This window comes from Acinonyx jubatus, chromosome C1, assembly GCF_027475565.1.
Source record: "Acinonyx jubatus isolate Ajub_Pintada_27869175 chromosome C1, VMU_Ajub_asm_v1.0, whole genome shotgun sequence".
NCBI lineage: Eukaryota > Metazoa > Chordata > Mammalia > Carnivora > Felidae > Acinonyx > Acinonyx jubatus.
The window spans coordinates 43351071-43363111 of NC_069381.1; the positions used below are offsets into that span (position 1 = coordinate 43351071).

Sequence of the window (12041 nt, forward strand, 5' to 3'; positions counted from 1 at the left end):
GTATGTGGACGGCCAAGCCTTCTGACCCCTGGAGTAGCCTTGCAGCCTGGCAACCTAAGAAAGCCCCCCTGTGTTCGGAGGGGCTGCGACAGGGGTGGACAGCTGCTCCCTCCCACCTACCCAGAGGCCCCACGGGCTTCTATATTTAGCACCAACTAGGGGCAGAGTCCTGATCTGAAAACTGGGCTGGCCGCCTTGGGACAGGATCTGGTCAAAGCTGGATCAGCCAACCCAGGCTGGCTCCTTGGGACAAAGCCCCCCTGCATCAGAGCTGCCTGCCCAGACCGTGGGCAAAGCAGGGGAAGAAGTGCAAATTGTTGGCAGCAGATAAAACCCGATACCATCTCGATTTCCCTTCTAATATCAGAGTGGCTGCCTGCAAGATGAGCAAGGGGCAGGGCCAGCAATCAATAGCTAATATTCGCATTGCGTCCTGGCCTACTCCGGAAATGGGCAGTCACCACCGCCTTCCAGAGAGATACCCTTTCCCCTCAGCAGTGACCTAGCCTGAGTACTTCAGCATCACAACCAGGAAGTGCCCGTCTGCTTCATCTTCCTCTGCCCGATTAAACATGATGCCCTCACCTGAGGCCGGGGAGAACAAAGCCGGCCAGAGCCACCCCAGAAACGGACAGTCTGGGGCACACAGGTCCCTGCTCAATGCTGTCCCCCCGCCCGCCTCAGCCCCTGCCAACTCATCCTGATTAGGGATCAGAAAAGACCTCTGGTCGAGAGGATCCAAAAGCGACCTCTGTTTGATGGTGCCTGGAAGTGGCCAAATAAGGACAGGAATCAGTCTGGACTTTCTGACCACACACCCCTGAACGTCACAGGGGAGGGCTCAAGAAGTATGTCTGGAATTAGGCTTTAACCATGGACAATTATACCAAAGCAGGAAGTTAAGAGCTGCCCACATATCAGGCAAACTTTGCCTTGCCCCAGACTCAGGCCAAAATAGAAGCCAATGGCCTATTTAAAAAATACAGCTGGCTATTGTCCACTTCTTCCCACCACAGTGGCCTGCACTGGGCACTCAGGTGCCAGCAGGCAGCCTCAACAGGCATGCACACAGGTGGAGCCTGGCGCCTGGGGCTCCGTCCACCAGACAGGAAAGTCACAAGTGCACTGTATCAAGGGTATCATGTGGGAGGATGTGTAAGCCTGGGAAAAGAGGTCCCCAAGCAGAACAGAACACCTGTAAGAAAGACCTCCCAACTAGGAAGAGAACATCTGCCTGCAGTGACCAGGAAGAGGACTGTCCCTTGGCATGGATGACTGTAGTCCCTTGGGTTTCCCCTCTGGAGAAGGGCAGCAGCCCACCTGGCTTCTTTCTTTCTTGGGTCCGCAGGTTTCTAAGCATTTGAACGTCTCATTCCAAAGTCTGGCCCCTCTTCCTGATGCCTTACCCCCAGCCAAGCCCCAGGCGATGCCTGGTCTGGGCTAACCTGGAGTCTGCACACCCATTTCTGAGGCTGTACCCATTTCCACCCCAGGGCAAGGCTCCAGTTTGGGCAACATGCTAGGAATGTACATAGATGCATGTGTGACCATCCAAAGCCCTCAACCGCCATCCCGACATCCCTCGCACCTCCCTCACCGCCATCTTGGTGGACAACCCACTCTTGCCGTTTTATGGGCAACACCCAAATTTCGCTGATTCCCGTCCTGGCTGGTGAGCAGTACGTCCAAACCCTTCTTCTCTCCCGGGGGTCAAGAGCAACCGAAATGTGAAATCTTACAAAGCAGAAGTGGTTTGTCCAGGTCATCTCCCACCCAGGGAGAAAGTCCCCTTAACATCTCTAAGAGGGGTTTGTCCCCCCTTTTGCTCAGATGCCTTCATAGCAGGAGGCTCCACTTGCAGCAGCCTGAGTCGCATCGCTAGATGCACAAGGTGTGAGATTCTGGCTTACACCAAGCAAAAGTCTCCTTGGACTTTGCCTCAGGGCTCCCAGCTTTGAATTCTTGGGCTTCACGGAGAGATCTCGGCCTTCTTTTCTATATGACAGCTCCTTCCATATTCTTCTCTGAAAGTGCTAGCCTTTCAAAGGGGTGGGGGACAAAAGCAGATTCTCAAATCCAGCCACAGACAGGTTTCAAAGAATGAAATGTTCCACTCAAGAGCTTCATCAAAGGGGGGGCCTGGGTGGCTCAGTCGGTTAAGCGTCCGACGCTTGGTTTTAGCTCTCAGGTCATGATCTCACGGTTGGTGGGTTCGAGCCCAGCACTGGGGTCTGCGCTGGCAGTGCGACGCCTGCTTGGGATTCTCTCTCTCCTTCTCTCTCTGCCCCTCCCCCATTTGCTCTCTCTCAAAATAAATAAATGAACAAACAAAAAAAGAGCTTGAAGCAGTTCCTTCCAGCCCTGCACGCCAGTACCTCTCCGAAACAGCATTCCCCGGCCTCAGCCTGGTTAAAATGGGATGAGTCTCCCACCAACCCCCCACTTCCTAGAGGCCTGCAGAGATAGAAGGAGGAGGAGGCAGAGAGGGGACGGCAGCCACACCCAGCCCCAACAGAAGATGGAGCCCCCAGAGGCCCACAAGGTGTATTCTGGGGAAGGCCTGGCTCTCACTCCACGTGGGACCTGCCCCTGCCTCTGGCGGGCGGAGTGCGGGCCCAGATGCTCGTGGGATGCCGCCTGTGATCGCACTCGGAAAAAATCAAGTGGTTAACCAGAGGGAAAGGATTCCGAGACCTGCCAGGATGGTGGGTTTTTTGTTTTTTTTTAGATTATGCCTAAGGTTTGTAGTTTGGACAGGCAAAGTAAACAATGACAATGACAGCAGCAACAAAACAGAAACAAAGAACAGTTTACTTGTTGTTGTTTTTTTTTTTTTAAAAAGGCTTTTGTTATAAAAGACAGCTCTCTGAGGACTTGGAAGAGGGGGGGGGGGCCCACCCCGCCTCCCCGACCAGGGGTGGGCTGTGTCGTGACTACGAAGCCGGTGTGAAGAAAACAAGCTGGAGCAGAAGTGACACAGCGCGTGCAGAGGGGGTCGGCTCTTCATCTCTTTTCTCCCCTCCTCAGGGTTTGCAGGGGGTGGAGAAAGGGATGGGAAGGGTCTGAACCAGCACACAGCAACTGTATTTAGACCATGGCAAACTGAGCTACTACTTACTTCTCTCTCCCTCCCTCCCGCCCGCCCGGGGCCTGGCCAGGAGTGGAAGGAGCACAGGGCCGAGGGGGCCCAACACGTACCTGAAAGAAACCTGGCGGGATGGGGCCTCCCGGCATCCCGTCGTTGGGGGGAATGTTGCCAAGCACGGGGCTCGGGGCGGCTGCTGCGCTCTGCGGAGACAAGGAGGTGGAGAGTTAGGAGGCTGTACCCACCGCAAGAGACCTGGAGCTCTGAGCCTTGTCCCACCGGGTTCTCCCGGTCTGCCCACGTCCTCCACAGACCCTCCTCAAATACCACCTTCCCAGGCACGTCTTACTGGGCAAGTGACGAACTCTCTGAGCCTCTGTTTCCTCATCTCTAAAATGGGAGAACAAGGTCTCCCGCTTCGCGCACGCACTGCAGAACAGAACGGTAGTGGGTGGCCAACATACAGCAGCCGTTGTGAATGGAGGGGTGCCCTGCCTCACCCACTCGGCGGCTTTATGAAGCTCCCACAGGGCGGCTGAGGTGCTTTACAAACGTTTGTGCCCTCTCCAAGAGGCTGCATGCTGTACAGAGTAGACCAGTAAAGATCCACAACTTAATGCATAAACACAAATCCCTGCTGGGAAATGTCCCTCGAAAGGTCGAAGGAGGGCAGGGGTGTTTTGGGCCTGGTCAGGGTCCTGGGTGCCACCGGAGAGGAGGTGGGTCCGCCCAATGCAGGGACTGGAGGCACTTTTCTTCTTAAATGCTGCTATTCGGGCATTTACCTGGTACATCTGCCTCAACAAATGCCTCCTGGGGGTGAACAGACGTCATTCTCCCCAGCCTGGCCTCCTTCCAGACAATCTGTGTCCCACCTGCCACGTGGTCAGCATGTCTGAGCCTGGGCCCGCACGCGCCCAGGGCAAGTCACGGGCCTAGCACCCCACCTGGGCTGGTGCCCTGCATACTCCCCCACCGGCCCCCGCCCTGACCGACTCTAAACCTCCCAGGCACGTCCCCCCACCCCCGCAGGATGACCACCTCCTACCTCAGTGTTGCCACACCCCACCCTCCCCGGGACTGAGAATTTGAGACTGAATCACTGACTGTCTCCCAGAGGTCTGACTGGTTCTCTGGGACAAGAGTGAGCCCCTGGGGTCAGGAAATGGACCACCTCTTTCTCTCCTACAAATGCAGAATTCACTTCTTGCCTTTCCTCAGCCAGGAAACAGGAACCAGAGCGCCTAACTTCCAAGGATGATAGAAGGAAATGAGGTAATGTGCGAATCCCATGAACACACTCCATGGCAGCAAGATGAACAGACACCCCTGAGAACCTGTGGGTCGGAGCGCTGTTACCTCTACAAGCAACGGATGGCCGTGGCCAAGTCACTTGGCCTTCCCGCACTAGCTTCCTATAAAAAGTGGGGATCGCTGTTGTCCTGCCTGCTCATCGCGGGCATGGAGGATTATGTGACAGGACGGGCCGTGTTCTGTAAACCGGGAAAGCCTGGTAATCTGGAAGCAAGGAGGGCTGAGTATGGGCATGCGCTGGGTGTCTTAACAGACCCAGGTAAAGAGACTGGGGGGTAATGGATGGGCTGGCTGTCCCGGCCCAACATTTCAAAATCATTCTGCCCACCGAAAAGCAACCCTCTCCATAATTACAGATTCTGCCAACCATCCTGTCGTGTGTTCCAAGCAGCCCCCAACATCACAAATTTGGTCTTCCCACTTTCCAGATGTGAGCCCCACTGAGCCAGAGGAGAGACCAGCCTGCCTCTGCCTAGCCCCCACCCCAGTATTATCTGGGTGAGGGCCACCTGGGGGAGTATGCCAGGCTATCCATTAGCTGCACTGTTTGTTTGTGGTTGGTGGTTCTGTGAAAATGCAACTTTTCAAGATTTACAGCCAACAATCATTCCTCAGAAGCAGGAGCAGAAAAGTTCAAAACAGGAAAAAAAAAAAAAAAAACCTGAAACAAGGTAAACAGGCACCTACGTTTGCTTCAGGTTCTTTCTGAGACCAGCTTTACATTTAACTCTTTACTCCTTCAGGAACTTATTTTGATACAGAATATAGATTTTATTCCTCAGGCAGCTGCCTCAGTACAATTTCACCCCACTCATTCGAAATCAGGAGGCAAAATTCTTACAAAGGCTTGGGTCTGTTTCTGCATTTTAATTCTGTTCTACATCTTTTTTAAAAATATTTTTTGTTTATTTTTATTTTTAGAGAAAGAGAGGGGCAGGGGGCAGAAAGAGAGGGAGACACAGAATCCGAAGCAGGCTCCAGGCTCTGAGCTGTCAGCAGAGACAGAGCCCGACATGGGGCTCGAACCCACGAACAACGGGATCATGACCTGAGCTGAAGTCGGATGCTCAACCAACTGAGCCACCCAGCGCCCCAATTCTGTCCTACATCTTTAACACTTCATTGTAATCACTGGGAGTTTCAGGGTATATTTTACTTTTTCCTTCAATTCTTCAACGTAAGTTTTCTGGCTTATTTTCACCTACCTATCCCTCCAAACACAGATCATTTATAAAAGTCACCCTCCTACCAAACCAAAAAAGTTCATATGGGGTGTCTGGGTAGCAACTTCAACTCAGGTCATGATCTCGCAGTTCGTGAGTTCGAGCCCCGCATCAGGCTCTCTGCTGTCAGCACAGAGCCCACTTCAGATCCTCTGTCTCCCTCTCTCCTTGCCCCTCTCCTGCTCTCTCTCTCCCTCTGAAAAATAAAACCCTTAAAAAAAAAAAAAGTTCATATATGTACACATGCACACAAATACACAAATCTACACATATATATACACGTACAAATCTGGAGAAGAAATGACCTGTTCCTCAGAGGCACCCTCCCAGGACACGGTCTTTCTCCAATTACTCGCATCTTGGTACAAGTCCAGCAGTTAACCAGGTGGGGACGGAAGGGGGGTGGGGTGCACAATGACAATAATCAGCAGGCAGGTGGGAGTAGGTGACACACTGGGAAAAACCAAAAACCCTGCCTTGCTAAAGCCAACTAAACGTTTTATTCAACAAATGTAGCACCGTCTTGTTTGTAGGATGAGGACAGGAATAACAAAGTTCCTAACTGGCAAGTGCTTGGTGGTGCGCATGGCAGGAGCCATTGGGCCCGATGCTAGAGACCGGCTGCGTGCTTTTCCCCCACTCCCCGTCTCTCCCTGAACCCCCAGGTGGCCTCTGAGGTAGACACAAGCACCCCAGAGACACAAATATCTGCATGGAAAGAAAGCAGGCTCGGGACAACCCTCTCCCATCCGTCCTTCTCGGTCCAGACCTACTCTTCTCCAGCTTTCAGCCCAGAACAAGGCTTCGCTTTTACAGAAAGATCTGGAAAGCCTCACCAACTTGATTTCTTTAAATTAGCATTTATCATTTAGTACCCAACACTTGCTTATTATAGCACACGGCCAAGGAAAAAGAAAATTAGCCACCATTTTTTGCGGAAGAATGTCAAGAGCACTTCCCGCTCTCATTACACAGCCAAAGAAAACACAAGTTTTTAATGAGTCTTATATAGAGGTATCATCATTTAACCAATTTAATTAACAAGCATTACACTGGGGTTTGCTACCTTGGTAGTTACAAAATGGGATCCCTGGTATTCTGCCTTATTTTTTTGGATCACTATCTTTTGAAATGGCCTGTAGATCTACTTTTATGGTAAAATGTTCACCTTCTTTGCTTTCTGTATATTAGGTTTTTCCTTAATGATACAGAAGAGCTCTTTTTTTTTTTTTAAAGACATAAGGATATTTTATAATTTAAAAAAAAAAAACACAACTTTTTAAAATGTAAATTTGAACCTGGGAGCATGACTTCCAAAGGTTCCCTCACTGGGAGATCTCATTTCCCTACAAAAATCAGAAGTGAGTCAATGGTTCTAGGAACTGGGGGTGGGTGGTCCGTGGTCCTTTGAATGTCAGGGCTGGGATAACCATGGTTCCAGAACATGGATGGTGCAATTCTCTGACATCTGGGTGGAAGACAGATTTTTTGCTCTCCTCCAATGAAAGGAAGGCCATGTGAACAATGATTAAGGTGGCAGGACGCTGAGGAGACAACTTTTATCATTCAAAGCCTCGTTCAGCAGCAAAAACAGCAAAATAATTAACCTGAATTATGACAGCTATTGCTATCCTTTGATAACACAAACACGTGCTCCTAACGGAAAACTTCCAAAAGGGCAGAAAAGCACGAAGCAGCGAATGAAAAGCAGCAACCTGTGTTAGAGGGCGACCAGGGGGTTAAGAAGTAACGGCTACTCACACAACCCAACCCCAGTGGACCCTTCCTCCCACCCCCACACCTGGCAGCAGGGGCTGTTTTACCCATCTCGAAGATGTGAGGCATACAGCAGGTGTTCAATAAATGATTATGACTTTTATTATTCAAAGACCTGCTCAAACCTGGCCATCTGGAGCCAGGCCTTTCCGGATTGCTAGGAATCGGCCTCTCCCTGTGGTTTCCAGCTTTGAGTTAGAGCTCCATTAAGGCACTCAGCAAAGCGTCTCATGTGAGTTTTCTCTAAAAACACAGAACCCAAACCGAAAGCCCCTGACATTCACGGAGGCCTACAGCTGCCAGGGCTGTGGTGGGTACAGGGGATGGAGCCCTCCCACCGGAGCAGGAGAGTAAAGAGCACTGGATTCTGGAGCCAGAGACCTCCCGGTGGGCTCGGCTCCTTGCCAGGAGCCTCAGTTTCCCCACGTGTCCAATGGAAGGGCTAGACACGACGATCTCCGAGGCCCTTCTTCCAGGCTGTTCTTCCCAGCCTGGTCCACACACCCAGAGGGCAGGGACTGGAAACAGCAGCTCCTGCTGCAGGGGGACAGTTCTCTTTCCAGAGACTTCGAATTTTAACTCCTCTCTGTTCACTCCAGAACACTTAAGAGATCAAAGATTAAAAACCACCCAGAAACCTCTTTGTTATCAGAGCCTGCAGATAACAGCCGATGACATTTGAGCTCCCCCCGCCAGGCCCTCCTCACCAACATTTATCCATATATGCATACATACATGGACTAAAAAAAGCAGAATCAAATCAGGCATGCAGTTTGGTAACTCATGCATTTTTTATAAAACTAACTTAAAATTCTTTTCTAAATAGAAAACAGGCCTTGCGCTGGGTGCCGTGGCCCACTCCAGCCAGCTGCCTCCTCTGAGGCTCAGGGGTAGAGTCAACTTGGAAAGCTCAAGGTGCCTTCGGACAAGTGACCGAGGCCCCTCTAGCTCCCCTGCAAAGTAGCGTACTTTTGCTCACGGCCTGGGAGCTTTCCAGGGAGGACTGATCCCACAGCCCTCTCCCCTGAAGAGTAGGGTTTCTTTATGATCCCGTGGTGGTTACACAGCCGCCAGGGCTCGCTCGGGGGTTCACTGCAGCGTCTCAGCCCGCCCATGTGCTCCAGACGCACGCCAGCTGGTCTCACACATGCCATTCTGACTACAGGCATCCCTCACTGTCAAATCTGGTTTCCAATAGTGACCACCTTTGCCAGTGCTGGGCATCCCCAGGGCACCTTCAACTAACCCACTCAACAACCCTGGAGTACAAACAGACGTGGCAAGTCCCAGATGTGGTGCTAGGCCCTTTCCTCGCTCTGTTGCAAGAAGTCCCCTGTGGCTCCAGGAACAGCAGGGTCATTGCAGAGGAACCGAGGGACAAGCTCCCAGGAGCCTGCCACCTCTTCGCTCAAAGCATCTTGTGGTAGGTGACAAGCACTCATGCTTCCTTTCCAGAAGCATGGGTCTGGGCAGGGGTGTTCCCTACTAGGTATTATCTTCCGACCGCACCCCGAGAACCCTAGTTATCCTCACTCCACAAACTAGCCTAGGACCATCCCAACCCCCAGCCATTGTTCACTCTTTTTTAAAAATGATCTTCTACACATGAAGCTCCTGGAAAACTGGATAAAAACAAATGCTCGGAATGAACCACGGGACTCCTGCCAGCGTGGCCACGCCTCCTGATTTACAGGGCTGCAAAACGGAACTTTGTTCTGCAAATGCCCTCCCTCCTCGCCCCATCCCAATACTCAGGCGTGTAGCAGCACAGGGCCCACATGCGAAACCACCGAGCACAGCCTTTCTCCACTGAAACTCAACACAGGCCATGTGGCCAAGCACCCAGGATGCCACAGGGTGTGTGGCATGCGGCTGTGTGAACGCAGCCGGGAAACAGAGGTCACTCAGAGGAGTGAAGGCACCCATGCGCTGCCTACGTGAGAAAGGCAAGTGAGAAACGGAGGTCTCTGTGGGATGCTTGTGTCCAGGAGAGGGAGGGATGCCTGAGCGGGTACCATCAAGACAGAGGCTTCAGCAATCTGCACAAAATACTGGAGCGACCTGGGTCCCTCTGGGCTGAGTTTCCTCCAGGGGATGTTAATCTTAGCAGGACAGAAACCGAAGATGTAGATGAGGGAGTAGAGACAGTGTCATAACCCAGGCAGAAAGGCCGAGACAGCGAGAAGTGGAGTCAAAAGAGGGAGAAGTCCAGGAACAGGGCCTCTTCGTCTTATGCACAGACCGGAGAAAAGAATCCGTCCTGGAGGACAGGGGCTTGAAGTCTGTAGCTTGGAGAAAACGCAGAGCTGTTGCTACGTGAAGAGACAGAAGCAGCTGGCATTAAAAATAGGTTCAGATGACAGACGGGAGTGAGTGACACAGGATCCCTGCCTCCAAATAGCCAGTGGGCTGTCACGTGGAAGCAGGAGTGGACGTGCTCTCTTGGTGCCGCGGGATGGCTCTGGGCCCAGCAGTAGATGCTCTGAGCTACAAAAAGCTTCTCCAGATCCGAGCATCAGAGTGAGCTGTCTCAGGAAGTGGTGGCCTCTGTTAACTTGGGGTGGCTCACAGTTGGGACACAGCAAGAGTGCACCACGGATCCAAATATGTGGGCTTGATCTCTGCTCTGCCAACTCAGAGCCATGCTGATGGTCTCAACCTCAGTTTCCCCTCTGTGAAAGGGAAGAACCCCATTAACTACCACTGCCTGGTGTGTCCTGGGGATTATTATGACAGAAGAGCCCTGGGGTGAGCGTCTCGGGACCAGGGTTCCCGCTCTGGCTGCAAATCACCTGCTGTATGCCTTGGGTAAGCCTTCCTGCCCCTGGCCTCTCTCTGCTCAGCTCCAAATGAGGCGGCTGAGGTCCTGTGGTTTCAACGATACGGTGGGCATCACACCGAGCTCTCAGCAGAGCAAACTGAAAAACAAGGTCATATGTAGGCAGAAAAAGCCCCAACTTGCCACAGCCAGGCCATCGGGCCCAAGTGAGGGCCGTCCTGACGCCAGCGCTTCTTCCCAAGTCCCCTGGGGGAGGGAGCAAATGCAGGGATGCAGAGAGGGGGGTATGGAAAGAAGCAGTTGCCTTTCATCCTGACCCCAGAGATCAGGAGAGGGGAGGGGTGGGCCTGACTCCTCACAACCCTGCGGAAGAGGTCGTTTCTGTTTACCAGTAAGGAAACGGAGGCGCAGAGAAGCACATTATCATGAGTGGCTCTAACTTTAGTCTCTCTGTCCCTCCACTCCCCAGTCTTGGGTCCAGAAACCGGGTCTCCCCACCAACCCTGCAATTCCCAGGGAGAGTTCTGTGTGCTCTTTGACGCTTGTGGAAAGAAACAAGAGACAGATCATCACAAACGTGAGGGCAGCATAGTGCGGCTCTCTGCGTTTGGGATCCATATGTTCTGCTCTTCTCCCTAAGCAGACGGACTTAACCCTGCTCCTTCCAGCGAACAGGTGACTAGCCTGGCCTTCAGCAAGGGGTGTGGTGGTGGTGCGTGTGTGTGTGTGTCTGTGCAGGACTGCACGAACTCGCTGAAGACTCTGCTGGATGTGACTGGCAAATTACCCTGAGAAGAGAAGGAGAAACAAGGTAGGTGGGAGCTTAAACAGGTTACGAGTGCTTTACACACGTCAGACACACTCAGCAAACACTGGCTCCTGGGGCCGTTGGGACGCACCGTGCCCGCCAGGGCGGCAGATGACAGCGCGCGGCCCTGCCCTCAAGGTCTGGAGGATGAAATGAGCCGCGGTGACAGAGAACTGAGGGGTGTGGGAAGGTGCTCCGGGCGGGCGCTGCGAGGCAGGGATTAGGGGGATCAGGGAGGCTTTATGGAAGAGGTGGCACTCAAGCCAGGGCCTTAAAGGACGGCAGGACTCGAAGATGCGGGTGGTGATACGGGGTGAGAGATTAGTGCTGTCATCTCAAGCCTCCCGGGGAGGCAGGCCTCTGACAGCCTCTCCTTCAGAGTGCAGAGCCTGCCAGGCCTCCACCTTCTCAGAGCTCCATGCCAGCCTGGTTTCTGGGGTGGGGTGGGGGGGAGGGGGGCCTGGGGCTTACTCACTTCCCCTCCTCAACAGGGGGCTCTTCCGCAGGAGGGAAATCAGCCGCCCACCAGGGCTGAGAAGGCTGCGGCTGCTGGCTGAGCTCACCTGCTGGCTGAGCTCACCGGGCTACGCTGGGCACAGCTTACCAGTTTCTCCCCCGGGGGCCCCCAACAACCCAGTAGGGACTCCAGATGAGGACGTCAAGGGATCTGACCAGGGTCACACAGCTCGGATGGGCAGAACTGGAAGTCAAGCCAAATGTGCTAAAACCAGGGCCTGTTCTCAGCCACGTCACAGCTTCTCTGGTCTCCATTTTGAAGCGGATGCTTCAAGACGGCCCCCCCGGGAACAGAGAGGTCCGGGTTCGAGGCCCAGCTCTTCCACTCTCCAGGAGTCGAGGTACTGGGCACCCTGCTTTACCTTTCAGAGCCCAGTCATCTGTAAAGGAAGGAGCCCTCCATCCTCTGCAGAGGTGTGGGGAACTTTAAACACGACTCTCAGGCAACGGGTTCAGCCTGAGACAGGTGCTCCTCAAACAGAAGCCCCTGAGCCAGAGACACAGCACCAGGCAGACAACAGACATGTTTAGTTTCCATGA

At 53.1% G+C, this 12041-nt stretch overlaps 1 protein-coding gene across 12 annotated transcripts in view; it reads right to left on the reverse strand.

The window, feature by feature from the left end:
- SSBP3 (single stranded DNA binding protein 3) overlaps positions 1–12041 on the reverse strand; it is a 165122-nt gene that overhangs the window by 45211 nt on the left and 107870 nt on the right. For all 12 annotated transcript variants that reach the window (XM_053214078.1, XM_027059110.2, XM_027059112.2 and 9 more), the window contains one exon: positions 3199–3288. In XM_053214078.1, the coding sequence (XP_053070053.1) occupies positions 3199–3288 (90 nt within the window). The remainder of the gene's footprint in view (positions 1–3198; positions 3289–12041) is intronic.